The 25,779-nt window shown below is 38.3% G+C and overlaps 1 protein-coding gene across 15 annotated transcripts in view; it reads left to right on the top strand.

The window, feature by feature from the left end:
* Nucleotides 1–25,779, top strand: part of NCKAP5 (NCK associated protein 5) — a 380,074-nt gene that overhangs the window by 252,348 nt on the left and 101,947 nt on the right. For all 15 annotated transcript variants that reach the window (XM_038142476.1, XM_038142470.1, XM_038142472.1 and 12 more), the window contains one exon: nucleotides 12,278–12,427. In XM_038142476.1, coding sequence (XP_037998404.1) covers nucleotides 12,278–12,427 — 150 coding nt within the window. The remainder of the gene's footprint in view (nucleotides 1–12,277; nucleotides 12,428–25,779) is intronic.

A 25,779-nucleotide genomic window follows, 5' to 3' on the forward strand; every position in this document is an offset into this window, starting at 1 on the left:
AACAAACAGCTCCCTCCATTGTGAAATGGACCCCTTTTGTTCCCTTCTTTCAGGACTCAAGGTTTTGTCTGAATTTGAGGGGTGGTACTCTGGGCAAATTCCTCAAACTGGAGCTTTGCTTTCTTTCAGAGTGAAGCTCTTTCTGTCCCAGAGCCTTAAAACACCCATCTACCTGTGTCTCTGGGATCATTTTAGTGCGTAACAGCTTCCTTCCCTTCCTGTCTCTTCTTGTTCCTGGGAACATTTTCACTCATGGTATCTCTCAGCTTGTTTTTTAGCCATTTTCATTCCTTGAGTATTGCTGGGATGCAATCTTCTTTGCTTATGAATTTCCTCTCCTAATCCATGACTCAGAAGCAATGGGTTTTCCTCTCCTGGAGGAATAGCTAGGCTGCTGCATCATACCCCAGTCTGTGGCTGGTAAAACAGGTCAGAAACACAGAACATTTTTGTTGTGTTGACAGCATTGTGGGGGATTTTTTTCTGAATGTCTTTTTGAGTCATCCATCCTCGCATCCCTTTTGTTCACTTTTGTGAAAAATGTGAACAAATGGCTTTTTTTTTTTCTAGGAATTTTGAGGAATGGCTGCATTGCCATGGCCTGGGATGGCTCCTGCCATCAGGTCAGAGATGGGTTCCCTGGGTGTGTGCTTGTTGCAGTGACACAGTGAAAGCTGGGCAGTGGCCACGAGTCACAGCCACAGCTCATACCTGAAAGGCTCCTCAAAACAGGTACTTGGCAAAGAATCTCTGGTCTGAAATGTTTAGAAAGCTTTTTTGACATTGAGAAAAATATTAATGAAGCTTTCTATGAATCATTAATATGTTACTGAAACCAGCTGTGTGGAAATCATGGACAAACACACCATTTAAACAAATGATGAATCTTAAATAAGTGCTGTGTCCAAATTCAGCAAGAGACATCAATATTGCAACAAAGACATTTCATTTGTATTCCTCCAAATGTACTCAGACTGTTTTTTGATCTATTTATGAGCATAATTCACAAATAGGAATAGAACCTGAAATGTAAAACCCAGGCATTGTTCCTTAAAAACACTGATGTATTCAGGTTTTTGGGAACATGACAACTGTATTATCAACCTGTATTTGTGAAGGAAGTTTAAATGAAATTTTGTATGTTATATTCATATGCATAGAGAAACCTTACTGAATGTGTAACTACTAACATTGTTTTGAAAGCCATCCTCTGCAATCAGTGACCTTTGGGAACACATCCTGAACCTCACGTTTTCTCTGTCATTAGTGTGATAACATCAAAACTATATGATCAGTTGGTTCAGTAGAGTAAGGGATTTTAGTGCAGACTCTGTGTTTCATAGCAAAATGGGGACAAATGAGGTGATTTCCAGTATGACTTACCAACATATGTCCCATATTCTCTGACACTGGAGTGACTTAGTTTTAGTGTATGAAGTTTGTTGACGCAAATATCTGAATATCATAAAAGATAACTCTGCACATTAAATGATTTTGATCTATTGAACATTGTCTATATAGTTTTTTAAACAAATATAATTATTGTTCTGGGATGTATGAAATTGAGTTATTATTATAATACCAGTATGCCTGACTCCAGAATAAATATTCTTGCTAATGAACTTTAAATGTTGCATAGTGATAAGGTTAGAATAATAACAATAAGAAGGTGGGGCCTAAAGTGTTATTGCAATATTTTGTTAGGTCTTGCCAGTATTCTTACTTAAAGCAAAATATTCTAACTCTTTCCATAGAGCTAGATGCCCTATGGGATTTTAATTTGCTGGACTTACAGATGAGTTATGTGATTTCTTTTGGGTAAATGAATTAAGAAGCAGGATTGTAAATAAAATTCTCCTTTGTTATCGTTTTACATAATAATAAATGGAAAATTTATAATGAATGCTTGCATAAATGTAGACCAGAATGCATGTTACTTGAATAGCCTTAACCCATATTCTTAAACTCATATTTCTTACTTTAAATTTTATTTGACTAAAAGGCTCTACTATGCATTAGCTTTATGGTGTTTCCAAGAGACATTGACCACCTAAAAATAAGATCATGAAAGGCCAAACCAAGAGCTCATGTATTCCCCAAAAATAACTGTGTGCAGTTCTTGAACCCCAGACTTTAAAGCCAGCACCCCACAGATTTTCCTTCCTGAGTTTGCCCTTGAGATTTGGATATCAAAAAACTTTCCTGCTTGAGCACAATGCTGGATACTCTGAGTCTTACCTGATTACAAATCACTCAAAGACTTGAAGGGGTTTTTTAACTAATTTTGACTTTATGTCAGTGTACAGTGATTGAAACAGATGAGGAAGAGAATTTGTTGTAAGTTCACAGTTTAATATCATTCTGAAATTGCCCACGTGAGCACTAAAGCTCAGGACAGGCATAGTACAGTCACATTGGGGAGGTAAAAACATACTCAAGTGATACAGGCACATTTCAGGTGGCATTGTTGGCCACATCAACCCCATTTTTTGTCTGCATGCTTTTGTGTTACTCGAATGTGGAGCAGTTGTTGTGGCTGTCACTTCTAATTTGCACAGCCGTTGGTGTCAGCAGCTCTTTCACGAGAGGAAAAACTGTAACCATTGGCAATATAATTTTATCTTAACACAGAATTATACAAGCTTATTGTTCAGGCCATTGATATGTAACATTTTATAGATAGAGGCATGGCCATGAATTGAGCAAAAGGCACTAGTTAAATTCCCTAGCTAAAATCCACATAGGATTTTTAATGCTAACTTCTATTGCAGAACGAGGATGTATATCCTTAAACATCTGTCTCTGGAGTGGAAATGCCCACAGGGGACTGCCTGAGCCAAGCCTCCTGAGCTACTAGGGAGTACGTTACTAGGCAAATATTAGCAGATTTGTGTTTCACAGAGAAGGACAGAGAGGAGCCATCCTCACTCTTGGGAGCTCCACTGGAAATCCTGGGATGTCAAGGACACAAGCATTTGCTGTTGGACTGCTTTTCCATGCAGAGAAATCCAGGGCTAGCTCAGTAACAATTTAATACCTTATGGCTTTTTCTAGATTTGCACCACTGTGCAAAGATTTTGGTAAATATGTAACAAAAATGAGGTTGGATTCTGTACCCCCAAAAGAGGGTGATTGTGCTCCTGAGACACTTCAAAATTTGTTTTGTTGCAAAGACTTTTCTCTTTTTGGTTGTTTCTGATACCGAAGCACAGCAACGGAGCTGTGTTTAACACAGCAAAGTCTCATAAGTGAAATGTGCCATTTGTGTTCCTGTTTGTCAGAAAACAGGCTGTTCTTTCCTTCCCAGAATCATGGAGTCACAACATTTTTTGTTGGACGGGGCCTTAAAGATCATCTCATCCCACCCCCTGCCATAGGAAGGGAAACCTTCCACTAGACAGATGTTCCAATGCCCATCCAAGCTGGCCTTGGCTACATCTCAAAACAAAGCGCTACCAAATTAAAGAGAACGGAAACAAGGATGTCCTGTACTTACACAAGAGTTATCCCCGTATTTGGTTACATCCAGTCACCCACAGTTTATGCCTGACTGACCATCTTTTTTTGCCATCAGGAGTTGAGAATGCAATGCCAGTCCTTGAAATACCAAGTTTGGTGAAGGATAGATGAGGTCTCCAGATAGAAATCTACATTTTCACAGGGTACAGGTGCCATTATACTACCACTTTAATCCATCACACATCCTCTAGATATCTACAATATCAAGAGTCCAAGACTGACTGATTTGATGGTACTATATTGTATAATACTGACTATAATTCTAGTTTACATTTCCTTCTTCTATTTAGTGTTTCTATCTTTTGCTGTACCTTACTTCTGATTCTAACTTTGGGAATGAATCCACAAAAGTCACCCATTGCCTGAACACAAATGTTTCACTTTCCCCAAACGAATGAATGTATATATGGTCAAGTGGATTGCTCTCTCCCCACTTCCCCATCTCCCTAAAAGATGCTGTTCATTCTGTATTTTGACATTATTTCCTTGATATTTTCCAACCAGAAGAAAGCAGCACTAATTATTAAATTTTTAAAAGTTGAAAAAAATCTAAAATTTTGCTTAGTTGAAAAAGAAATCTAAAATTTTGCTTATTTTCTAAGGCAAAAAAAGGGTGATGCTGCTGAATTCACAATCATTTTGTCTGTGAAAATTATTTTAACAAAAGAACTCACTTAGCAGTACACCAGTAAAATTTCTTTTTTAAAGAAAGTGTTCTTCTAATCAGGAAAAGTTAAAATAGTTGATCTGAATTACAAGAATGTATTTGAAAATTTGAAGTTTTGATCTAATCTGGAATGATTGTTCCCACGTCCCATTTTTGCGTGAGGATGAATTCTGATTTTCTTTCAGAAGTTTTCCTTACATGGCTGGGAGACCTGAAACTGTTCCCTGGCACTTACAAAAAAATCACCTGGTAATGGAATAATATAGCAGGTTTTTTTCTTCCTAATCCCACAGGTAACTCTTTAGGTCAGCTTCTGCAATTGTGCTTATGGTGAGAACTAGTCAGTTAATACACTGATCTCATTCCAAAATGCCATGGAAGGAAAATTGGCTTACTTCTAGCAACTTAAATCCAGAGGATTTTTTTTTTTTTTGCCTGAATTGCTGTTACATAAAATTTACTGAATTTGAATTTCAGAATAGTTTGGCTTATTTCTACTTCAGTCAAAGGAAGGTATTTTAAAACTGTAGTTTTAGTCAAGTGTAGTTACTATAATACCTACCCACCCTTCACAAAAGTTTAAATGCTATATACAGGTTTCCTGGAAGGAAAGATTATTACTTTAAGTATGATATGATAATGAACCAATTTCTAAGAGAATATCTGCATGAAAAATCGTGCTGAATATCATTCTCCTATTACCTTATCTAGATACATGAAGAAGGAGCAGCTGCTTAGAAAGGTTCTTTTTTTCCTGCTGGTAACTCTACTAATCAATGTGACTGAAGGTTTTCATTTTGAGAAGGAACCGGGAGCACAGGAGCTCCTGGACACTGCCCTGCCACTGCTGAGCCTGAAAGCTGGCCTGGCAGAAGGGTCAGTCCTGATTCCTGCTCTGACAGTGCCAGGGGTGGCTGTTGGTGATGGGGATATCCATTCACTAAGGACAGGAGCTGGGGACAAGAAATTCCATCTCCTTCTGCTGATCTGAGGAGCACACTCCATCCTCAAGTGCACTCTGAAGGTTTTCTGCTCTTATGCTCCTTTCCCATCTGAACTTTTTCAAAAGAAATATGCTTTTGATGCATGGAACGGCCAATAAAAGCATCATTGGGAAATTTATTAATGCTGCTGCAGAGCTGTTCAGCAGGGATGATAGCTTGTACTGGTGGGGAGTGTTCTGAGTGGAGAATAATGTGGAGAACATTTAGATTGATACACGGGTGGAGGGAGGCACATATCAGAAACATAAAGTACGAACTTGCTCTCTTATCCATCACAAGTGTTTAATCTAGGGAACGCCACTGCTCGCTCTGCTTACTGTGTAAGTGAAATCCAGAGATGAAAAAGAAGAATCTAATATGTTTTTCTGACAAGGGTAATGTTAAATCATGAACAATTTGGGATGTTTCTGTAAACTTTTGTGATATGTTGCATTCCTTTGTTTTCCTTCAATTTTGGTCAGCTTGTTCTGAACAAAAGCTGTTAGCTAAACAAAAATGTATTATTATTACACTTACTGATGTGCTGTCTAAAGCAAAGCTATATTTTAGTCTCTCCTTCCACTGGGAGAAAAGAAAGCAAGAGAAAACAGCTGAATATATAGATTAAAGCAAGGAAGGTAAAGCAGAAGTCGTATTTGTAGCCTTACACTCAAAGATAATTTCAATTGCATATAATTTTAGTTGCATTTAATTTTTTTTTCATATTGTAACTTGTTCGCTCAGTTATGATTTGGTTTGTGTTTTTTCAGGCCTGGGTTATTGTGTTTAATTGGACTCCCATTAGAGAATAAAGAAAATTTTTTTTAAGTTGCATGTGGAAAAAATGTATTTGGATCACAGAGATATTTGTGCTTACTCCTGTACTGAGAATCCTGCAGGACAAACTTACTACACCTTGGACTTAACATATGTGCCTTTTACACATCTCAGATTTTGCTAAATGAAATTGGTTATAAAGCTTGTCAGAAGATACTGCGAATTTTCAAAGGGTATATTTAGGAAAAAGAGGGCATGGTGGGGGAGAAAGAGGAGCAAGGTGACACTGGAAAACAAATTTAAACTTGTTGGAATGTTAAGTCTGTAGTGCTTGGAGCAATTTCTGCCTTTTTCAGCTTGTGCAGTCAGACTGAGCTATTTGTGCATAGCTTGAGGCTGCTTTTTTAATGAAAGTACAAATAAACCCTCATCCACAATTTTTGTCTTCATCAACAGTCTAGAAATTCTTATTTTATAGTGCTCACAGTGAATGGTGTTGAACACTAGGAGGTCTGCGCTGCAAACGGTGCTGAAAAGACATCATCTAAGAATGCATCTAGAATGGTCTTGCAAGGAAAAGCATTCACAATTTATAAATACACTGTTGTGGTTTGACTGCAGCTGGCAACCAAGCCTCACACCCCACTCCAGCAGGATGTGGAGAAGAGAATCAGGAGGGTAAAAGTGAGACAGCTCATATATCTGCATGAAAAATCATGCTGAATATTATTCTCCTATTACCTTATCTAGATATAAGAGGAATGAACAGCTTCTTAGAAAGGTTCTTTTTTCCTGCTTATGACTTTGCTAATCAATGGAACTGAAGCTTTTCATTTTGAGAAGGAACCAGGAACACAGGAGCTCCTGGACACTGCCCTACCACTGCTCATGGGTTGAGAAAATAATAGTTTAGTAACTGAAATGTTAAAACAACAACAGCAACAAATTGTAGTGGAAAGGAAAATACCAAAGAGAAAGAAACCCCAAGAAAGAGAAGTGATGCAAATGTGAACAAATGCTCACTCCCCACTGCCTGATGTCCAGCAGTCCCTGAGCAGTGGCCCCCAGCCAGCCTTTCCCCTCTGTATTGCTGAGCAGGATGCCATATGCTCTGGGACATCCCTTGGGTCACTTGGGGTCAGCTGTCCCTGCTGTGTCCCCTCCCAGCTCCCTGTGCACCCCCAGCCCCTTGCTGATGGGAAGAGGAGCACAAAAGCCCTTGGGTCCATGTGGGCACTGCTCAGCAGTAATGAAAGATCTTGGTGTTGTCAGCACTGTTGGCAGCACAAATCCAAAACACACAGCAGCTACTGTGAGAAAAAAAGAGCTGTACCCCAGCCAAAAGCAGTGCAAACACAAACAATTCTGTGTATGGATGGTAAATTGCAGTTTGGGTTTGGAGGGAGAGTCTGCCTTGATTATAGAAAGAGTGTGTGGTGTAGTGTACTCAGATCCCCACATTCAGTCACTGAAATCTAAGATAACTGTTCAGTAAATATCTTGTTTAGAAGGTCCTGTGGAAGCTCTGGGCACACCACAGAAAGCTCTGAAGTGTTTTCAGGTGTGGAGTTATCAGCATAGTTTGGGTTCCACATAGACTGGATTCTTGGATGCCTGTTACCACTGCCTCTCTATAAGAACAATTAATAGCTGCATTGTGAATATTTTTGATTTTTTTCCTCAGTTAAGTGGTTATGAGCAATCATAAGCACTATTTAATTATATATCCTACATACATTTTATTCTTGGTCGATTAATGTGTGATTAAAGTGTGGTTTTGGAAAATTGCAGGCATGACTCTCAGAAGAATTTGAATTTGCTACCATTGTAAAGCCTTTGTCTCTAATAAGTTTCAGAGTTGAAGAATTAAAAGGAATTCAGAAATGAAGATCCCACTCAGGCATCACAATCTGACACCCAAAATTGAAATAGAGATCTTTTGTATCTGAGGGATCCTTACTGCATTGCATCTGAAAAGCTTCACTTCTCTGAAGGACCTGTGCTTATCACATGAAAATGATCTTTAGCTTCTACAAGCAAAGATGTCATTTCTAATTATTACTTACCACTTTCCAGATAAGCAATTCATGTCATCCAACACTCTTTGGGAAAATCAGTATTTCAAAGATGTTGATCTTTATTAATTCTTGTTTGGTTCAATCAGAGTTTTGTCACATGTGCTTGTGAAAGTGTTTTTTTATAATCAGTGCTCTGGATCCCAGATCCAGTTATATCAGTATTAGATTATGCTATCTTGTATTATTATAGCCACTTGTCCAGTGCCTAATCATAGTTTTCACTGTAAAAAGAAATTCTGGAATAATCTTTGCCAGCTATTTCTTTTTTTCTTTTTTCTTTGTGTCTTCTGACATTTACTCTTCTTGGTTTGAAATTTTATAGCTGCAAATTGAAATATTTTTAAGTGAGCTCTCTTTTTTTCCTCTCCTTTTCCATGTGTGTGTGTGTGTATAGTGTTATTCCTAGAAAGCATCTTAAAAAGAAGAAAGGGCTGATGGTACTAACAATAAAACTTCTAAAGTAACATAATTTCTGAAATAATAGTTAAGAAATAGCTGGCTAAGTATCCCTTTGACACTTCTCTCTTCCTTGAAAAGGTGACAGTTCTCAGAGGAAAGACATCCCAATGACTAATTGTTAGGGTTAGCAGCCTTTTGCCTTTCTTGGGATGAAGAAAGAGGTAATTTCTGAAATAGGCAGTTTGTTCTCTTATCTTCTGAAAGCTTCTCTATGATCTTTTCTATCACTGTAGTTGCTCCCTGTTTATCAACAGTGAAAACACTTTCTTGTTCAATATTCTGAAAAGTAGATGGAAGAGAGAAGAGATTAAATTGGCTTTACATTCCACAGTTTCCAGTAAATTATCATTTGCAATTTCAGGTGGATTTCCTGCTGTCTTAATTTATTGTTCTTACTTTATTTATTAGTGGAAAGAGGGAATATTATAGTGCTCTTTCCTAGTTCAGCAAACTGAAATCCAGCTTTCTGATAAGTCTCAGTCAGGCCACTGCATTGTACAGCTTCATAGATCAATGTCTTTAGTGATTTATATCTTTCCATTGATCCTGGAGAGCTGGCCATTCCTGGGCTGCAGGGACTGTCCCCATCCCTTGTTTTCTATTGGCCATGGGGCCCATGGTGTTCTATCAAAGGGTTCATCATCACTGGACTGCTTGCTTGATTTATGGAGCAAACTGAATACTTGGAAATAATGGTCAGGGCGGGATGTCATTTCTGATTTGCAAAATGCTGTTGGTTTCAGAACAGCAATGACAGTTTAAACCAGCCTGACAAGCTTACACCATGTGGGACTCAGTTGTAAGTTTCTCATTAATTTCTGTAGGAAAGGGTCTACAGTGAGCAGCATAATCCTAGTTTCAGTAAGATTTGAATTTTTAATATTTTTTATTTTCTCTTTGTTGACACAGAGCATTAGAGAAGTAGATGAGCCTTTACTGCAGAATTCTCATCAGGCTGCTGTGCTTGCATCCTCTCTTGGTACAAGCATGTATTTTAAACCCATTGGTCTGGGGAGATCCAGAGTGGAGTTATTGTGTTTGTTTGTTTTTTTGTTTTTTTTTTTAATAGCTGTTTTACTTCCAGAACACCATTTCCAACTGTTACCTTTTCCCAGGAATTAAACTGCACTGATCAGCAGGACAGCACTTACTGTGCCTTTGCTGGATTTTGCACCTGGGGAGGATTTTGTTACTCAGTTTGAACACAGCCTGCCTGTGACTGTGCAGTCTGTTAGGCATGAGCAGAGACTGCTCAGGAGTGGCAAAAGATGCTCTTTATTTGAGATAACACAAGAAGGGTAGGACTTCAGGGGAAAAAGGAGTAAGCTGCTTTAGCCCATTGTTTGCTGCCTTCAGCATGCTCACTCCAGAGCCCTGTGTAGGATTTGTCCAATATCCCCCAGGAGATGCCCATTTCCTCTGTCAGATCTCTGCCCCTTCCTTCCTCCTCCAGCACTCAGCTGCCTTTGATATTAACAGACTTTGCACACCCAAGAGGTTTCTGTCATTCCAAGAGCCTTTGTCACCCTCTCTCTTTAGGGATTTGACTTTTAGCACTAAGGGTTCTTTGCAAAGCCCTGTTGGCTTTCTGGAGTGTGGATTTTCCACTCTGCCCTCACTGGGCATCACCCAGATGGAACTGGTGAATGTGGTGGGGCAGTGCCCTCAGTCCATGGCATGTCTAAGCACAGTTTCTAAGGTTAGAAGTTTTTCCTCTGTTCTGCACCTTTTCCATGGCTGAAATGCTGGAACTCATTTATTATTGCTTGGTAGTAAACTACTTTTGGAACTATGTACTTCAACGCTCAGGCAAGGGCAACAGCAGTAAGTGTCATGAGGTATTCAAATCCACATCAGAGTGAAATGGGATGTGTGTTCTGATGATGCCACTAGTGTGCAAAGTTCATCTAATTTTGTAATTAGAAGATGAACAGGTTATTTTTTTTATATGGCTGGAATTTACTCTGTGAGAAGCTGCATTACTCCACTTTCTGTAATGAAATGTCATAATCTGTGCTTTCTTCTACTTGTCCTTTGAAATTGATGCCCTGAGTTTTTGCAGGAAAGGTGACCCTGTGCGTATGTTTATGTGTTCTTACTATTGTTAGCCACATCCAATTCATGTCACATCCTCTCCTAAAAATAATAGTTTGTATTTGAATTGCATCAGAGATATACCTTTGTCATTTCTTTCCCCTGAGTTCATTGAAGTGTTTTATCTCAATGCACTCCTTAGGGCAACTTGAAGCAAAAATGGTTTAATGGCTCTTTTACAGATACTTGATTGTTGCATCAGTGGGTAGCAAGCATGAAAAAACAAAGCCCAAATAGTATATTTATGGTTCCTTTGTGATCGGGGTAGCAGTAATGCTGGAAACTGATGGAATGGCTCTTTGATGTTTTGTCTATGTTTTGGGGCTCAGAATGAGATCTTTGCTTCATGGTTTGTGTAAGGGTGTTCAGTAATTAAGCCCACATCATATAAAACTAATTCTTGAATAAAGTTTTAATATAGTAATAGTCAATTTCTAAGCTAATTATTATTTTAAAAAGACATTGTCGTGAATGTGGTCCAGACTGCTGATTTTTAATTCAGTTACCTGTATGGGGTTTAGTTAAGATAATGCCTTGCTATTAACTCTCAAACAGTTGTATTTGCACATTATTCAGGCAGGATCAGTTCTTCATGAAGATGCCCACTTTTATGCTTAGACAGAGTGCAAATTGCTTAGTAGTTATGGGCAAAGCATCTCAATTCTGGGGTGACTCACCAATGTCTGAGCTTTTGTATATAATTATCAGAAAGACACATGAAGAAGACTAGATGCTCATTGAAGGAATTCTCCAGATTTGCTTTGACGCTCAGTATTTGATGTTGATTTACTTCACATTTTCCATTCTCAGGCTGCTTGTGAGTTGTCAGACTGCATCTGCTCATGCAGGTAGAGATGGTGGTTTGCAAGGTAGAGCTGGTTCCTCCTGAGTTGTGCTCTGGTGATGGGTCACTCTCATCATCTGTGGAATTCTCTTTTTTCCCCTTATGCTTGCCTTGTCATTTTGGGCAATGTTTTACATTGCCTGCTTGTAGTCTTGGTATTTTCTTTCTCTGTCTCACTCTCTCTGTGGACAGAGAGCTTGGACAGATTATTATTGGAGTTTGCAGGATTCACTGTTCAATCCTATGATTTCTAAGGAGCTCTGTTAAAACTCAGCAGCCACTCAGCAGCTGCAGCTGGTAACAACTCAGGCTGACTGGAAATAGACTGGGGCACTTCTGAAAGTTTTGTTGTCAGTCTCATTCTCTCCAGTTATATGCTAGAGCAGATCTTAAATCAGTATTCATCTGGTAGCAGCTTGATTCTCAGCCCATTATTGAATAATTCAAATATTAGCTCTAATGAAGAAAGGTGAAAGACATTAGGCATGAACATATGTTAGCTTTTCCTCAATAAACTGCTTTATCGCTCCGTGGCAAAAAGCTGCCACTGAAAGCTGGTATGTTCAATGTTCACTGCAACTTTTAAAGAAGAAAATGGAAGTTATTAAAGAAATGACAGTTCTGAGTTTTAACAGTCTGAAGTAGAAGTAGCAGTCAAGTTGTGCATACACTTGCAGAATTGGCATAGCATGTGTCACAGAGCCTTCATGACTCCACTTATTTTGTGCTTTAATCATGTCACTAGCAACTTCCTCTGTCTTTTTTTCATTCATATACAAGGGAGAATTGGAGATATTTGCATAGTTAACTTCATTTGCACCTGTGAGTAATGACATTTTTAAAAAAATCTTTGCAGGAAAAGCTGTCAGAAGACAGTAGGAGATGTAAAGAAGGTGTGGAAAAAATTCGCACACAGGCAGATGAAGATTCAAGAAGTGAAAGCAGCAGCACTGAGGAGGAAAAGGAAAAAACAAAATTGCTCTTGGAGCGTTTGAAAGCTCTGGAGGTAAGAAGCACAAGAGTTTCACACATAAAAGACCACCCTCCCCGCTGCCTCATTCATTTATTGGCACTGAATCACCCTGTAGTATTAATCTAATCTTTCACAGTTCACCTGATTTCATGTTATGGGGTACTTTTTTCACAATTCATTTACCAAGGGTGAACAAGAAGCTTAGAACCACTAAAAAGAACCCTTTCTAATGCTGAGCATCACGTATCTTTAAAAGGAACTTAATACATTATTTTAATTCCTTTGAGACCATTTAATAAGAAAAATTGCTTTTACTCGTTTTGTTTCAATTATTAATATTGCAAGACTAATATAGGTGGTTTAACAACTGTCATAAAACTAGTTTTGCTCCATTGTAGTTTATTGCTCAATTTTTAATTGCTGGACTGCTTGCTTGGGAGAGCTCAGGCCTTTTTACTGCCAGGCTGTGGAAAATCTATTTCCTTGTAGACCACATGGAGAGCTGCACACTCTACATTTTGAGTACATTTCTGGAAAATTAGGATCTGCAAAATAGTTCACTTTGTGGTAGCTTCTCTCTTGAGAAGAAGTTTGAAAGTTTTCTAAGGCAGCCATGGACAAGGTGTATATTGTGGTTAGAACTTTAACCACAATATACATGAAATTACTCTGTGCTTCTTGATAGAAGCATGGGCTTCAATGTCTATGAAAAAAATGGGACTGCATATTTTAATCAATTTTTTAACTACTACAAAGTGTACTTTTCACCTTTCTAGTGTTTCCTCCCTTCTCTTCTGTTCAAGCATTTATGTAGCATTATAGATATGGGTAACTGAATGCCTTAGAATGATCTGAGTGACATTTTGCCTGTGTAAGGTGTTGGTAGACAAAAGATTTATCACTGGCCCTATAAATTTTTGTTTAAGTGTGAAGGCCATTTACATGATAGTTTTTTGGGTTGAGTTGTACTCTGATAGATTAAGACTCTGGGTTTTTGTTCTTAAGGACTTTGTTAAAAATTAAATATGAGCAGTTACAACCAGTCCTGTTTGGATCTAAATGCAGGATCTGAAATCTCAAAGGTGTAGGCAGTTTCTTTAATTTTACTTTAAAGGCTTAGACTGTTTGTAAAATAAACACATGTAATATTAAATAACTCTAATTTCACCCTGGGGATACAAACCACATGCTGCTAAGTGTTCAAGACAGTAAAACTCTAAAAAAAGTGTACAGTTTCATGTACTCTTGCTTTATCTGTTGATGGAGAATGACTGCAGGTTCCTTGGAGTCTTTTATTTCCAAAATATGCATGATTTCTGTTTGCTTTGCCTCATTCTTAACCAGTCTGCATGATATTTGCAGTTCTTTGTGTCCTCAGTTGGTAGGGAGGTGTTCAGTAATGTCACAGCCTTTATCACTTGTGGCAAATTGCCCAGATACAGAATGTACTCTAAGGACAGGCAGGATCTGCTTCAGGGAGGGCAGTGGAGACCTCTCCTCACTGGTGTCAGTCTTGTGCAGTGCCTTGCTCAAAACCACATGGTAGGGAATGCCAATACTTCTGGGATTAATCTACATTAGGGGTGTAAGGAGCTATCAAAGGAGAAAGATGAACTCCAGGGCCAACATTAATTGTGAGCCAGTATAATCAAAACAAAGTGTTGTCAACTGTGTGTTGTTTAACATTATGTATTTTTGCTGTATTTTTCTCTTGAAGAATATAAATTGCAGTGTCAAAGACTGTAAGGTTTATTAATTAAGAGACTTTTTTTAAAGTTATATGCAATTAGCTGTTCTAATTCTTTACTATTTTCTGACTAATTATTCTAAATATTTTATTTGTTTATCTAGAAAGGAACAAAAAATTACTGTTTGTTAGTTTTTTGTGCTGTGGGTGTCAGGATCTTTAATCTTACTTTACATTATTAGATGTTACTGAATTAATGAAATCAGAAGGGCTAATAAAGTGCTTACTAGAGCTGGTCCTCCATCTGTGCCCTCTGGAATCTGAACACTGCCTATAAATATAAGCTGTTAAAAGTAATAGTCAAGAGTGTGACACCTAATCCATTAATGCCTATTAATATAATTTCATTAATATCATCACTGGTAAGAAAGCTTTTGATGTCTTTTCCTATTAGTTTGTTTATTACTCAGCCCATGTAGCACATGACAAGCTGGTCTGTGAGAGCGTTGTAGAATGATTTCATCCTCTTCCTCCTCAGCTGTGTTCACTGGCCTGTTGCTTGGCACATATATTATAAATTTACATTTATGCACATGCATATAAATGTATTTGACAGTGTTCATCTAAGGAAAAGCCTGCAGGAGTTGTGTGAAGTTTTTATTCTATACAAGTTTAGATCCAGCAGGTATTTTTTGTTCTGGTTAGTATCTTCTCTTGGCTGCTCACACAAAAAGTTGGGTAAATCTGAGCTAATTTTCCAGTGAATGAAGTACCAAAAGAGAAAGGCTATCCACCAGCTCAGGGATAAATGGGTAGCTCCTCCAGATACATGTAGAATATAACATACTATTGAGTTTCTTTTATTTGGGATGTCTGTGTGGGAAAATAATTCCTGTTCCATACCTGGAGCAAATTGTTTCTGCCCTTCCTGGGCTACTGACATTGTAGATGTGAGGCACATGGTGGTTTCATCCAGGAGTTTCTGTGAATGGGAAAAAACCTGTAGTCATCCTGGTCAGCTGGACCTGGAGCAGGAAATCTAAGAATAAGGAAAGGGACAAGGCTTCATTTTCACAGGAAACTTTCTTTAAATAGCTTCCATATCATGGGTGTTGTGTTTAAAATGTCTTCTTTATTTTTTTTTTTTCCTGTCAATTGTATTGCCAAATAAATTTCAGTAATACCTTTTATGTTTTATTAACTGCTGTTTATCCTAGAAATTTTCTCAGTGAACAGTACAAATCAGTATAATATAGTCAACCCAACTGAAAGCTATCATATACTTTGATAAGAGATATCTACACATATTCTCCCATTGCTCCTTTTGCCTATTTTTTACATCCTTTATCATTTACAGCAAATTCTATTTCCACTTTACTTCCACTGATAAATACCATACGTTTCTAATCAAATGGAACAGATGACAAATAAAAAATGGTTCACACCATCTTGTGTCCCATTTTACATAGTTGAAATTAATTGTGATTTCCTGGATATCAAAATTCCTTTATGCCTTCAGCGTTTTTAGTTGGCTGCTCTTGAAATGCCATTTAATTTACTTCAGTAGTTATGATCAAATGCCTTCTAGCTCTTACAAAGAAAAAAAAACCATTCTCTGGTATCTTCTTTGTGTATCTGGACTGCTGCAAAAAATGAAATATTAAAGATATATGGTGAATTACATATGAACTCCGTGGTGGAATTTCCTTTTTTTAATTCTGCTTTCATCACCAGAAGAATTGCAATTTTTTAAATTGTAGCCAGAAATATACAAAAATTATAATTTATTCTGGACATGCATCAAACCCCCATACAGCAGTTCCAGATTTTTTCACCATTTTCACAATTACAGTAAAACAATAATATTATATTTCCAAAGTTACATACATACAAGTTAGGGATTTTTCACAAAGCCTTAATTTGCTCTCCTGGGTATGTTAGGTGTTATATGGATTTTCATTTCAAGATTGTCTACTATTTCTTTTTTCCAGCAAGAACAATTTACACATTTAGAGTCCACAGAGGGAAGCTTTAAGAATATTTTGCACAGCATCTGTAAAGGCCTTAAGAGTGTCCAAAACCTTTGTTATCCAACATGGAGCTATGGGTTCTCTGCCCCAATTTAGCCTCAAATGACTGAAGTACAAGCACCAAGCACCTGCATAATTGCAAGTGATTTAAACTGATACGCAGCATTAATGTCAGTCTTAATCTAAACATGTCTGGAAAAGCTATAGTTACTTTGATTTTAAAAATTTAATCAGTGATAAATACTGTGTCAGCTTTGAAGGCTTATTAAAGTCTGTCATTTGCACAGACATTTATGCAGGGAGGGTAATTCAGTATGAATTAACTGTGTCTGACTCTGTGAAATGTTCCAGCTCTTTTGAATGTCCTTCTCTGCAACTGCAGCAGTGCAACTTGCTTAGAAAGATTTGCTTTTGGCTGCTCATGAAGTGACTGGGACAGAGCACAGCCAACACCTTGTTAAAACTACGGTATTTGCATTCCAAACTAAATAAACATGGGCAACAAAAAGGAGGTTCCCCTGGTTTGCTAAGTGTCTGCTTCCCCAGCTGCAATGGGCACGAGTTCTCTTGGCCTCAAAAATACTGATTGAGGGCTTCTCCCAAGCTTGCATTTTTCAGCAAACCACTGGGGTAGCATTGGATTGTAACCTTGGAGTTACTGAATGAAAAGCCTAATTCATGTGTGAAAATCTCATTGCTTGCGGGTGAGCGGGACTCAATGAAAGCTTCAGTAAACCAAGCTGCACTCGAAGCAGGATCTGCTGGGGTAGAATCATGAAACCACTCTAAATTTAATTAAAGAATTTTGCCCTCTTACCCTTTGCAGTTCATCACAGAAAGATGTGTTTTGTTTTAATAAATTGAGCTTTGGGAGAAAACTCACTCAGGATAATAAGCTAAGTGTTTAAATATATTAGAGGAGTCATTTCCCTTTTATCATCACCATTAAACAAATGAGGAAGTATGTCAAGTATTTCCGATACTGGGTTTTTACTACTCTGCAGAGGAACAAAGACATGATAGTGATGAACTATGAACTATAAAATAGAAATATGAGAAAGGTACATAATTCCTCTGGGTGGATTGAGAGGATAGCTTTGAATGGGGTGCTGCTGGGTTTTACTTTGCTCTTTATTTTCTCTTCTTTATTTTTGTTTGTATGATTTTCCATGTACTGCAAGGTAAAATGGTAAGAAAACGAATAATTATTTTCTTTTCCATGGAAAGAAACACACCATATGCAGAGGCAAAGAGCCCAAGTTCCTAAAAATATCTGTGAGGAAGGACTTCTTGTTTATTGAAAGTCAGCTGATTCACTGGTGTATAGGAAATGTGAATCACTTGACTTAGATGCATAGAAAAATCATGAAACTTTGAAATATTTTGTAGCAACATTCTAAAAATTTTGTAGCAACCAGTCTTGTTCCACCCAATGTGTTTAATCTGATTCAGCCAGGAGCCTCTTCTTAGCCCAATGCCTTGGCCATCCACACAACTAGATCCATTATGCTGATTTGTCACCAAAGACCAGCCTACTTAATTGTAATTATTGGATGATTTGACTTTTAAATCTTTTCAGTAGGAGACTTTTATAATTAATTTTCTGAACTGTGCCTAAGAACTCTTTTGGTTTTTTATAGCGAGGGATCAGACAATGAGGCAGGGAAAGTGTTATTTCCCACCTTACACAGTGGCTGATAATGAATCAGCACAGAATTATGTCACTGGTTTCAAAACCAGCCCAGTTTATTCCAGCTCTTTCCAGATAACAGTATTGGCAAACTGTTTCAGCTTTCCAATAACTGAGTAAATTTTAAATTAAAACCAAACAAGTACCATCAAGCTGAATGTTTTCTTTAACTTGTTGATGCTTGAGCTCATCTGCTGTAGGTCCTCAGTGGCTCAGCTGGTCTTTGGGAAGCAAATCTCATGGCTGCTACCTGTTTCTCCCTGCCTTTGTGCCCTGGGGTGCTTTCTTCCTGCTGTCTGTCCTCCCCTGCTCTGGCTGAAGTCCTCAAAAGCTGGTCCTTCCCAGCTGTTTGTACCCCTCCAGCCAGTTCACATCTTCCACTGTGGCTTTTCCAGCCATCCCACGAGGGTGTGAGGCTCCATAGTTGGCACAGAGTTATCTGTTGGGATGTTACTGGAAATAATATCCTCATATGGATCAAGACTAATAGAAACCTCTCCTGGGCAGACAGTTCAATTCAGTTAGAATGTGGTGAGTATTTAAGAGAAGAGGATGTATTTCCTGCAGACATGTAAAATATTTATCTTTCTATTTTTCTCTCTCCTTTTATTTTTTTTTTCCCTAAGCTGGTTGAAATTCGTGGCAATTTCTCTTTTGGCATAGAAAAATCAAGATGATCTAGTAGGGATATGAATTTACAGCAGGAATGTTGAAAATAGCTCAGCCCACTGGATGTAAGAAGAGCTGTTCAGATTTACTCTGTCATTGCTGTAACCATTTCCTGCCATCGTTAGAGATTTCTGATCCACTCTTCACCAAACAGTTCCATCTCCTGAAATGGGAGAGTGCCTTGATAAAAATTACTGAACATTAAGTCATTGTCTCCATGGCCCAAGAGAAGGCCATGCTTATCTGCATTTTTCTCACTATTCAGTTCTACAGAAGCCTAAAATACTTTCTAAAACCAACCGTGGTGCCTCCTGGGAATTTTAGTCTGAGTTACAAACAGTATTGTTTTCTTTTCTGGTTGAGTCTAAGGGAAAATAAAAGAATATGGAATTGCATCTCCTAAGACACGCCGTGGCAGTGGTTCAGAAGTGAAATGGTTTGGGTAACAACGTGCAGAGCTTCTGAGGGTTTAGCCCATGTTGAAAAGGTAAAAGCTTCCAGATCAGCTCTGTTTTGTACCCTGACATACCCACAAGGCAGTAATATATTGAAATAAGCTAATTCAACCAAGTGCTCAAGAGAGTATGCTTCAACTCTTATTCCTGTTCTGCGGTGTCTTAGACCAGCATTTAATTGTTTTAAGCTTGTCATTGTGTCATACCCCATCAACTACTTGTGAATTTTGCTGCGTATCAGAATTTTTCTCCTTTAGCCTGCTCATGCAGTAAACAGGTTTTAATGAAAGTTACTTTCCAGCTTCAGTGCCCATCACGCACATCAGTGTATCCCAGTGAGGTACAAGGCACATAGGAAAGGAGTGAATAATTTGTGCTGTTCCTGATTTCTTCCTTCTTAAGGCAGAATGGTATAAACTGCTCTTTTCCAGGACAGGGAATCCAACATCTTGCAGGGGGAGAAAATGCAATATATGCATATGTCTTATATGCAATTTTTTTACTTCACATTAATGTTTTAGTCAGGGTGCTGTTTGGCATATCCTTTAGTTCACCTACAGAGGTGATTTTTTCCCTAAGTTTTGGTGCATGTAGTTGTAAAAATTATAGGTACACTATAGATTCCTCAAGACAATATATTGAAATCTGGAAATTTTATTGAAACAAATGAGATCATAGGTAAGCATTTAATGTTCATTTTACCACAGCCAAATGAAATTACATCTATTTTCTGTAAAAACCAGATAATAAATTAATTTTTTTCTAGGATTTTCCAAAAGTCCAATGGTACTTTTCTTACAGCTGTGTACCACACAGAAAGCTTTGTGGTGCTTAGCTGGCTGACATAACAGCAGTCTTTAAATAGTTCAGAGTATTGAGTATGGCCACAAGAATAATGATTTGGTGCCAGGAGGTCTGAGGAATAGGTGTAGTCAGTGAAGAAAAGGTAAGTCACAGAAGTCAAGGAAAATCATCTCGGTTTTATTAAACCTGTCAGATTTTCTCTATTGTAATGAATGTTAACTGTATTCTGCACACAGTCCTTGCTAGGTTTCAGTGAAGGAATCTGCTATTTCTGTCTCCCTTTTATAATCTAATGATAGTTTTTCAGAGCCCTTCTTTCCAAGTGTGGTGCCTTCTTGCAGATAATCAGCATTTACTGTAACTTACCTTTTTCAGCCATCAGGCGTGTGCTAAAATTGAGAATCCACTCTCCCCGTGGAATGGAATGAGATTTTCCAGCACTGTATTATAGATCTAGGTGGCTGTGTTTATCCCCATACATCCATCATTTTAGAGACTGAGACTCAGTAATTTTTTTAATAGTTTCTCTCAGCTGTGCACTCTGGGCCTGGCTCTCCACGAGTCCTTTCTGTGAGCCTGCTCATTACTCACAGTGGCACTTGTTTCAGAGGAAAGCTTCTATGTGACAGAGATTTTTAGATTCACGCCCTATATTTTTAATTTACATACTAATGCATGCAATTTGGCTGACAGTAATGACAGTTCTACAGTTCATAAACTAAATAAATAGTTGCAGTTCCTTTCAAACTGGCATTATTTTAAAAATCCCAGTATTTTGTGGATGTTCTCCACTGGCTGCATAGGAAATCCCAATTAATTTTCCTCAGCTGTTTGAGCTGAATCCTTTACAACTTTTTACTTACAACATAGTAAAATAATTTATCTTTTAATTTCTTCTTACTAACCTTGAAAATGCTTGAACAGTATTGACATCTCATGGTGATGCATTTTTTCTTAATTTGATAGTGATTTCTATTCCGTTCATCTTGTAGAAATACAGCATTGGAGATTATAGAAGGGATTCTGGGCAGGTGCATTTACACTCATACACTGGAATAAGGGGCACTGTGCTGAATTCTGGCCTGTAAGGGTTGGCTTCTGTGTTGGGAAATGCTTAATTACATATGGGAAACCTGTATGATTAACATACTCTTGAAATTCAATATTCACTGGTGTTATTGTGCAGCTAATTTGATAGTCCACAGCAGAAAATACCCAAACAATTATTTTTAAAGTCTGCTTTATCTGTCATGGTGACAAGCACAGATTTGAAGATTAGTTATAAATATATAGAGAGGATAGATAAATCAAAGGTGGAATAGTCTGACCTTGGTCCATTATGCATGAAACTGATTTTGCTGATGCTTCTGTAGGTACCTGATTATAACTAAGTGTTAAATTTCAGTGGATGGTCAAAAAAGCTACACATGATGCATCATAGCCTCATGTGCATGGATGTGGACAGCTACATGCACATTTTAGTGTACAGTTGTCTGTTTCAAAAGCTATTAAACGTCAAGGGGAGTTTTGTTTATTCATAAGGATGATTTTTTTTTGTTTTGGTTTTGGTTTGGGTTTTTTTGTTTTTATTATATGTTTTCACATACTGCCCACCCCTCCCAGTTAAGTTGCCTTTCCCCATATGGGGTCAGATCCTCCCTTTTTTTTCTCCTTAGGCTGAGCAGCATTCCTCTGCTTCCCACATGGCAAAAACAGGTCTGTGCCCCTGCTCTGCCCTTCAGGGATGTGCAGTTCTCACCTTCCCACACAGAAGGGAAGATGATCTTCCCTTCCTGACCTCTGGGCCCATGTTTCCTGTGCAGGTGGGGACGTGGTCACCTTGCCTGGCAGGGCTCCCCAGCTCCATCTGGGATCTACAGGCACATAATGCCATCTAGAGGGCAGAGCTTCTTCCCTTCCCACAGGAATACCTGGCATCCCTGCTGGCCTTCCATCACCTGTGGTGACAGTGCTCTTCATCTTTGTGATTCATGGGTTTTCCTATTCCTCTTCTGGGTATTTGTGCTCAGACAAAACCAAGACTTGGAAATTATTTAGGAGAAGTGCTCAGTTGGTGATTGCAGCTGTTTCCCTTTAATAAACCTGCAGGTTTCTTTCTTGTCTTCAGTCAAATGATCTGTTCCTCCAGAAAAACACTTCTGATTTTAAGTGTTCTGGCTCTTAACATTTAAGTTCTTCAGAAAAAAAAGTTATTTTTAATAGAGGAAGAAAGTAAGACCTGAATTTTTCATTCAGCTTTTTATTAAACTCTAAGTACTTACACAATTGGCTACTTTGCTAGACAAAATCCTCTGTAAAGTTATTGCAGCAACAGTTTCAGATCAGCTGAGAAAAGGGTGTGAGGGTCATGCATTATGTGAGGCTGCTGTGTGTTTAAACAGAGGTTGAAGTATTTTCTTCTCTTGCATCTGTCCTCCTGCAAGACTTGGTTAGCATTTCTCTTAACAGTTAATGGTAATCTGGAAATCAGTGGAAGCTTCTCAGCATTGAGGTCATGGGGCTGAAACAGCTGAAATTTCTCCTTAATTGCCTCCGATAGCTCCTCCTTTTTCATCTTTTGAACCTTACAGAGTTTGCTCATTCAGACCTTAGATGTGTCAAAGAAAAGTCTTGCACCCTCCTTGGTAATTTCCTTCAGTCTTATTGATGTCATTATACCTCAGCTGCTCGTACCAATAATGACCATTATAATATTCTTTTTATTAAATTACAATGAGGGTGCTTTCTGTAAGTTAAGTCTGATCTGTATCTCATAGAAAGGATTTTGTAACACTTTGTAGTGTCTCCCCAGTGCTGTGCAGAGATTACTGTTACACACATACATGCATAAATTTGATTCAATTAAGGTAGGAGGTGTGAAACAGAGAAAAAGGCTCTGTTGCAAGCTTTATAAACAGCATCTTTTTATATAATGCCCTGCTATGCAAAGTAGTTCAGGTAGCAGAAGCAGAATAGTTGCATGGAATAGCTTTCATTTGAGCTAATTAGCTCTTCCTGAGATCCAGAGTATTGGCCCCAGCAGAACAATGCAGGAGCAACCTGAGCCAGCTTCAGCAGATCTTTGCAGTGTTGACAAAACTTCACTTTCTGGGAAACAATCTTCCTCTTGGCTCCTCTTGCTGTGGCACAATGTAGGTTTTTTTTCCATTCCAATGTTCTTTTTCTCAAATATTTTGCCCTTTAGTTACCCCAGGGTAACTATTCAAAATTGTACCCATTTAGATAAGTAAAAATAGGTATTCTTAGTTCATTGCAAAAAAATAACTTAGCTAGTATTAGGCAAAACGTGTATTTTTCACAAAGACATTGAATAGAAATAAAGAGATGAGAATTACTTCTCTTTTTTGAGCAAGAGATTTGCCTTGCTGGTGACATCTGCCAGGCAGAAATATTTCCCAATTGCAGGCCAATCTGACAGAGCAGTAATGTGATCAGTTCTAGGTATATGTGACATTGCATAGTATTTCATACATTGATTTATTTTTGTTCTTTTTTCTGCATTTTCCCTTCAGGCCAATTGATTAATCACTGATCCTGCTCTTGAATGGGAGCTTGGAATAACAGCAACATTTCCTTATCTCTGATACTGATGTGATTTTATTTGGCTATCAAATTCAGCCATGTGAAGGTGGGTGCAGTTCCAGTGGCTGCACTTCAGCTGTATTAATTATGTGTGATGTGAATTTGGCTCATTCTGCAGATCAAGGCTGCTGCTGCTGTGCTTTTCACACCTGAGCTTCTTACTGGGGCTCCCCTGAACCCCATCACCTTTGATCTGAAGTGTGTGAGGCTGCCATTTTCAGCCAATCCTTGTTTTTTAAAAGACTTCTGGTTTGCTACATTCTCCCAAAATTGTGCTCTAAGACATTTCTTGGACCTCCTACAATGTAGTTTGCCAACAAATATAAGTATGAAGAACAAAATCTGGGACAAATTTTATATGCTGAAGAGCCAGGTTTAGTTAATAATTGAGAAAGAATTAAGTAGAACACAGTGGCACTTAATAATATATAATTACAACAGAATTTGATTCCGTGTAGCTACCTTGAATGTATATATTTCTGTACAGGTCTTTATTTTCTGTTTTCATCATGTACAAAGCCATAAAAATATCCAAGTAGAAAAACTGCTCTGGCACATCTCTCCTGTGTGCAGGAAAAAGTTCCCAACAGGCTTCTCTTTTATTTTGGTACTGTGGGATACATTTTTGTCCTGGCAGTTGACTTCCTTAGGACATCCCTATTAATGTTGGAAGATATCCTGTTACAATTGTGTGTGTCTGCCTTGGGAATAGTGTAACAGGAGCAGATCCTCAGACTTGTACATTTTGGGGAGTCACTCTGACTCCAGGTGAGCCCAGCAGCAGCTGGAGTTCCTGTTCCCATTTCCTGTAAGAGAAACCCAGCCCACTGGATCCACACCATGATGTGAGCTGTAGCCTGGTCAGCGTGCTGATCAGAAAAATCACTGGAGATGAGGACACTCTCAGCTCATCCAGGCCAAAAAGCCAGTGTGGATGGGTCTGATGTCAGCCAGCTCAGTAGGAGACATTTCCTGTAACTAGTTAGGATCACATTCTGATGCTGCCACGTCACACAGCTTCCAAGGGGTCCTTGTCCCGTCTTCTCTAAGCGAGCACAGTCTGCACAGGGCAGGAAAAAAAAACCCCGAACCAATTAAAACACTGTACTTTGCTGAATCTGTTAAAAGACAGGATTTGAGACCTGAGCTCTTGTTCTTCTGGGCCAAATACAACCACTCTGCAAATTCATTCTCAAAGATTAAAAATTAAATGAGTCAGAACTTTCAATTTAACAAATGTCAGTGCAGAGGCCACGTGTTGCTGTGGGGAGCAGGGGGCATTGCCCCATTCTTGCTGTGTGCCTGTGAGAACAAAAGAGAAAAACGTTCAGAGCTCTCAGGAGAAACAGGGTGATGTTTGCAAATAGAGTTTCATTTCAGCTAGCAAGAAATGAGCAGTAATTTTGTGATTCAGTTATTAGGAGTTGGCTAGTGGCTACAAAGCAATTGCTGCACGTTCTGTGGCATTTGATGCTCTCCACAGCACAGCACCAATGCCTGTCCTGCTCCACTTGGCTTCACAACTCCTTAGCTGGGAGGGACAGAAACAGCTGAAGCCATCAAGAAAAGTTCATTCTGAAATACCTGGGGAGGTTGACTTATGGGTGACTTCGGATGAAGAGAGTGGAATCGCAGGAAACATTGCCTTCAGGAATAACTCAGTGCTCCCATGTAGTTAAAACAGAAAAACTTGTGATAAATTTATGTTGGGAGCTGTGAAACAGGCGACATTAATAGCTTATTGTGGTGGAGAGCTTTTAACTTCAAGTCTTTAAAGGAACAAAGTAAAAAGATGCAGCATAGGAGGAGGAAAAAACCCATATTTTATTATGTTTAGAAATACTTTGTGGCAGTATCAATTACATCATCACATAATTTTTAATCTATGGCATAGTACAACAAAGAAAAGCTGTTATTCTTCCCAGAATTCAACTTAAAATAAGCTCAAGGGATGTTTTTTAAAGTGGAAAGCCAGTTGTGTATTTTTTTTTTTTCCATTTCAGAAAAACTCATACCTGTTTCTTTGGAAAAAGAAGAAAACAAAAAGATTTTGCCACTTGCATAGCAGAGAACTGGTATGAGTTTCCCATCACCCAACTAGTGAATGTGACACTCAAGCAAATGGACTCAGTGTTTTCCAGACTGTCAGTTTAAATCATTTTACTTCATAATTTTGTAATGTTTGAGCTAAATGAAGGAACTTAGGATATATAATTAGGGAAAAAAAATATTTCTTGATAAATATTCAGCATCCACTTTCTCTGAAGTCAGAGGAAAACATCTGTTGTTTTACCTTCCAGTGAGATCCAAAATAATTGGGTGTGGGATACATTTTTGTTGTAGGTTATGCATTAAATGAGGGGACAAAAAGCAGGAAGGCAGTAAAGTCTGAATATTTTGTTTCTATCATCAGCTCCCATGAGCAAACTCAAATGTATAATTTCCTT

This window comes from Motacilla alba, chromosome 7, assembly GCF_015832195.1.
Source record: "Motacilla alba alba isolate MOTALB_02 chromosome 7, Motacilla_alba_V1.0_pri, whole genome shotgun sequence".
In the NCBI taxonomy this organism is placed as follows: Eukaryota; Metazoa; Chordata; class Aves; order Passeriformes; family Motacillidae; genus Motacilla; species Motacilla alba.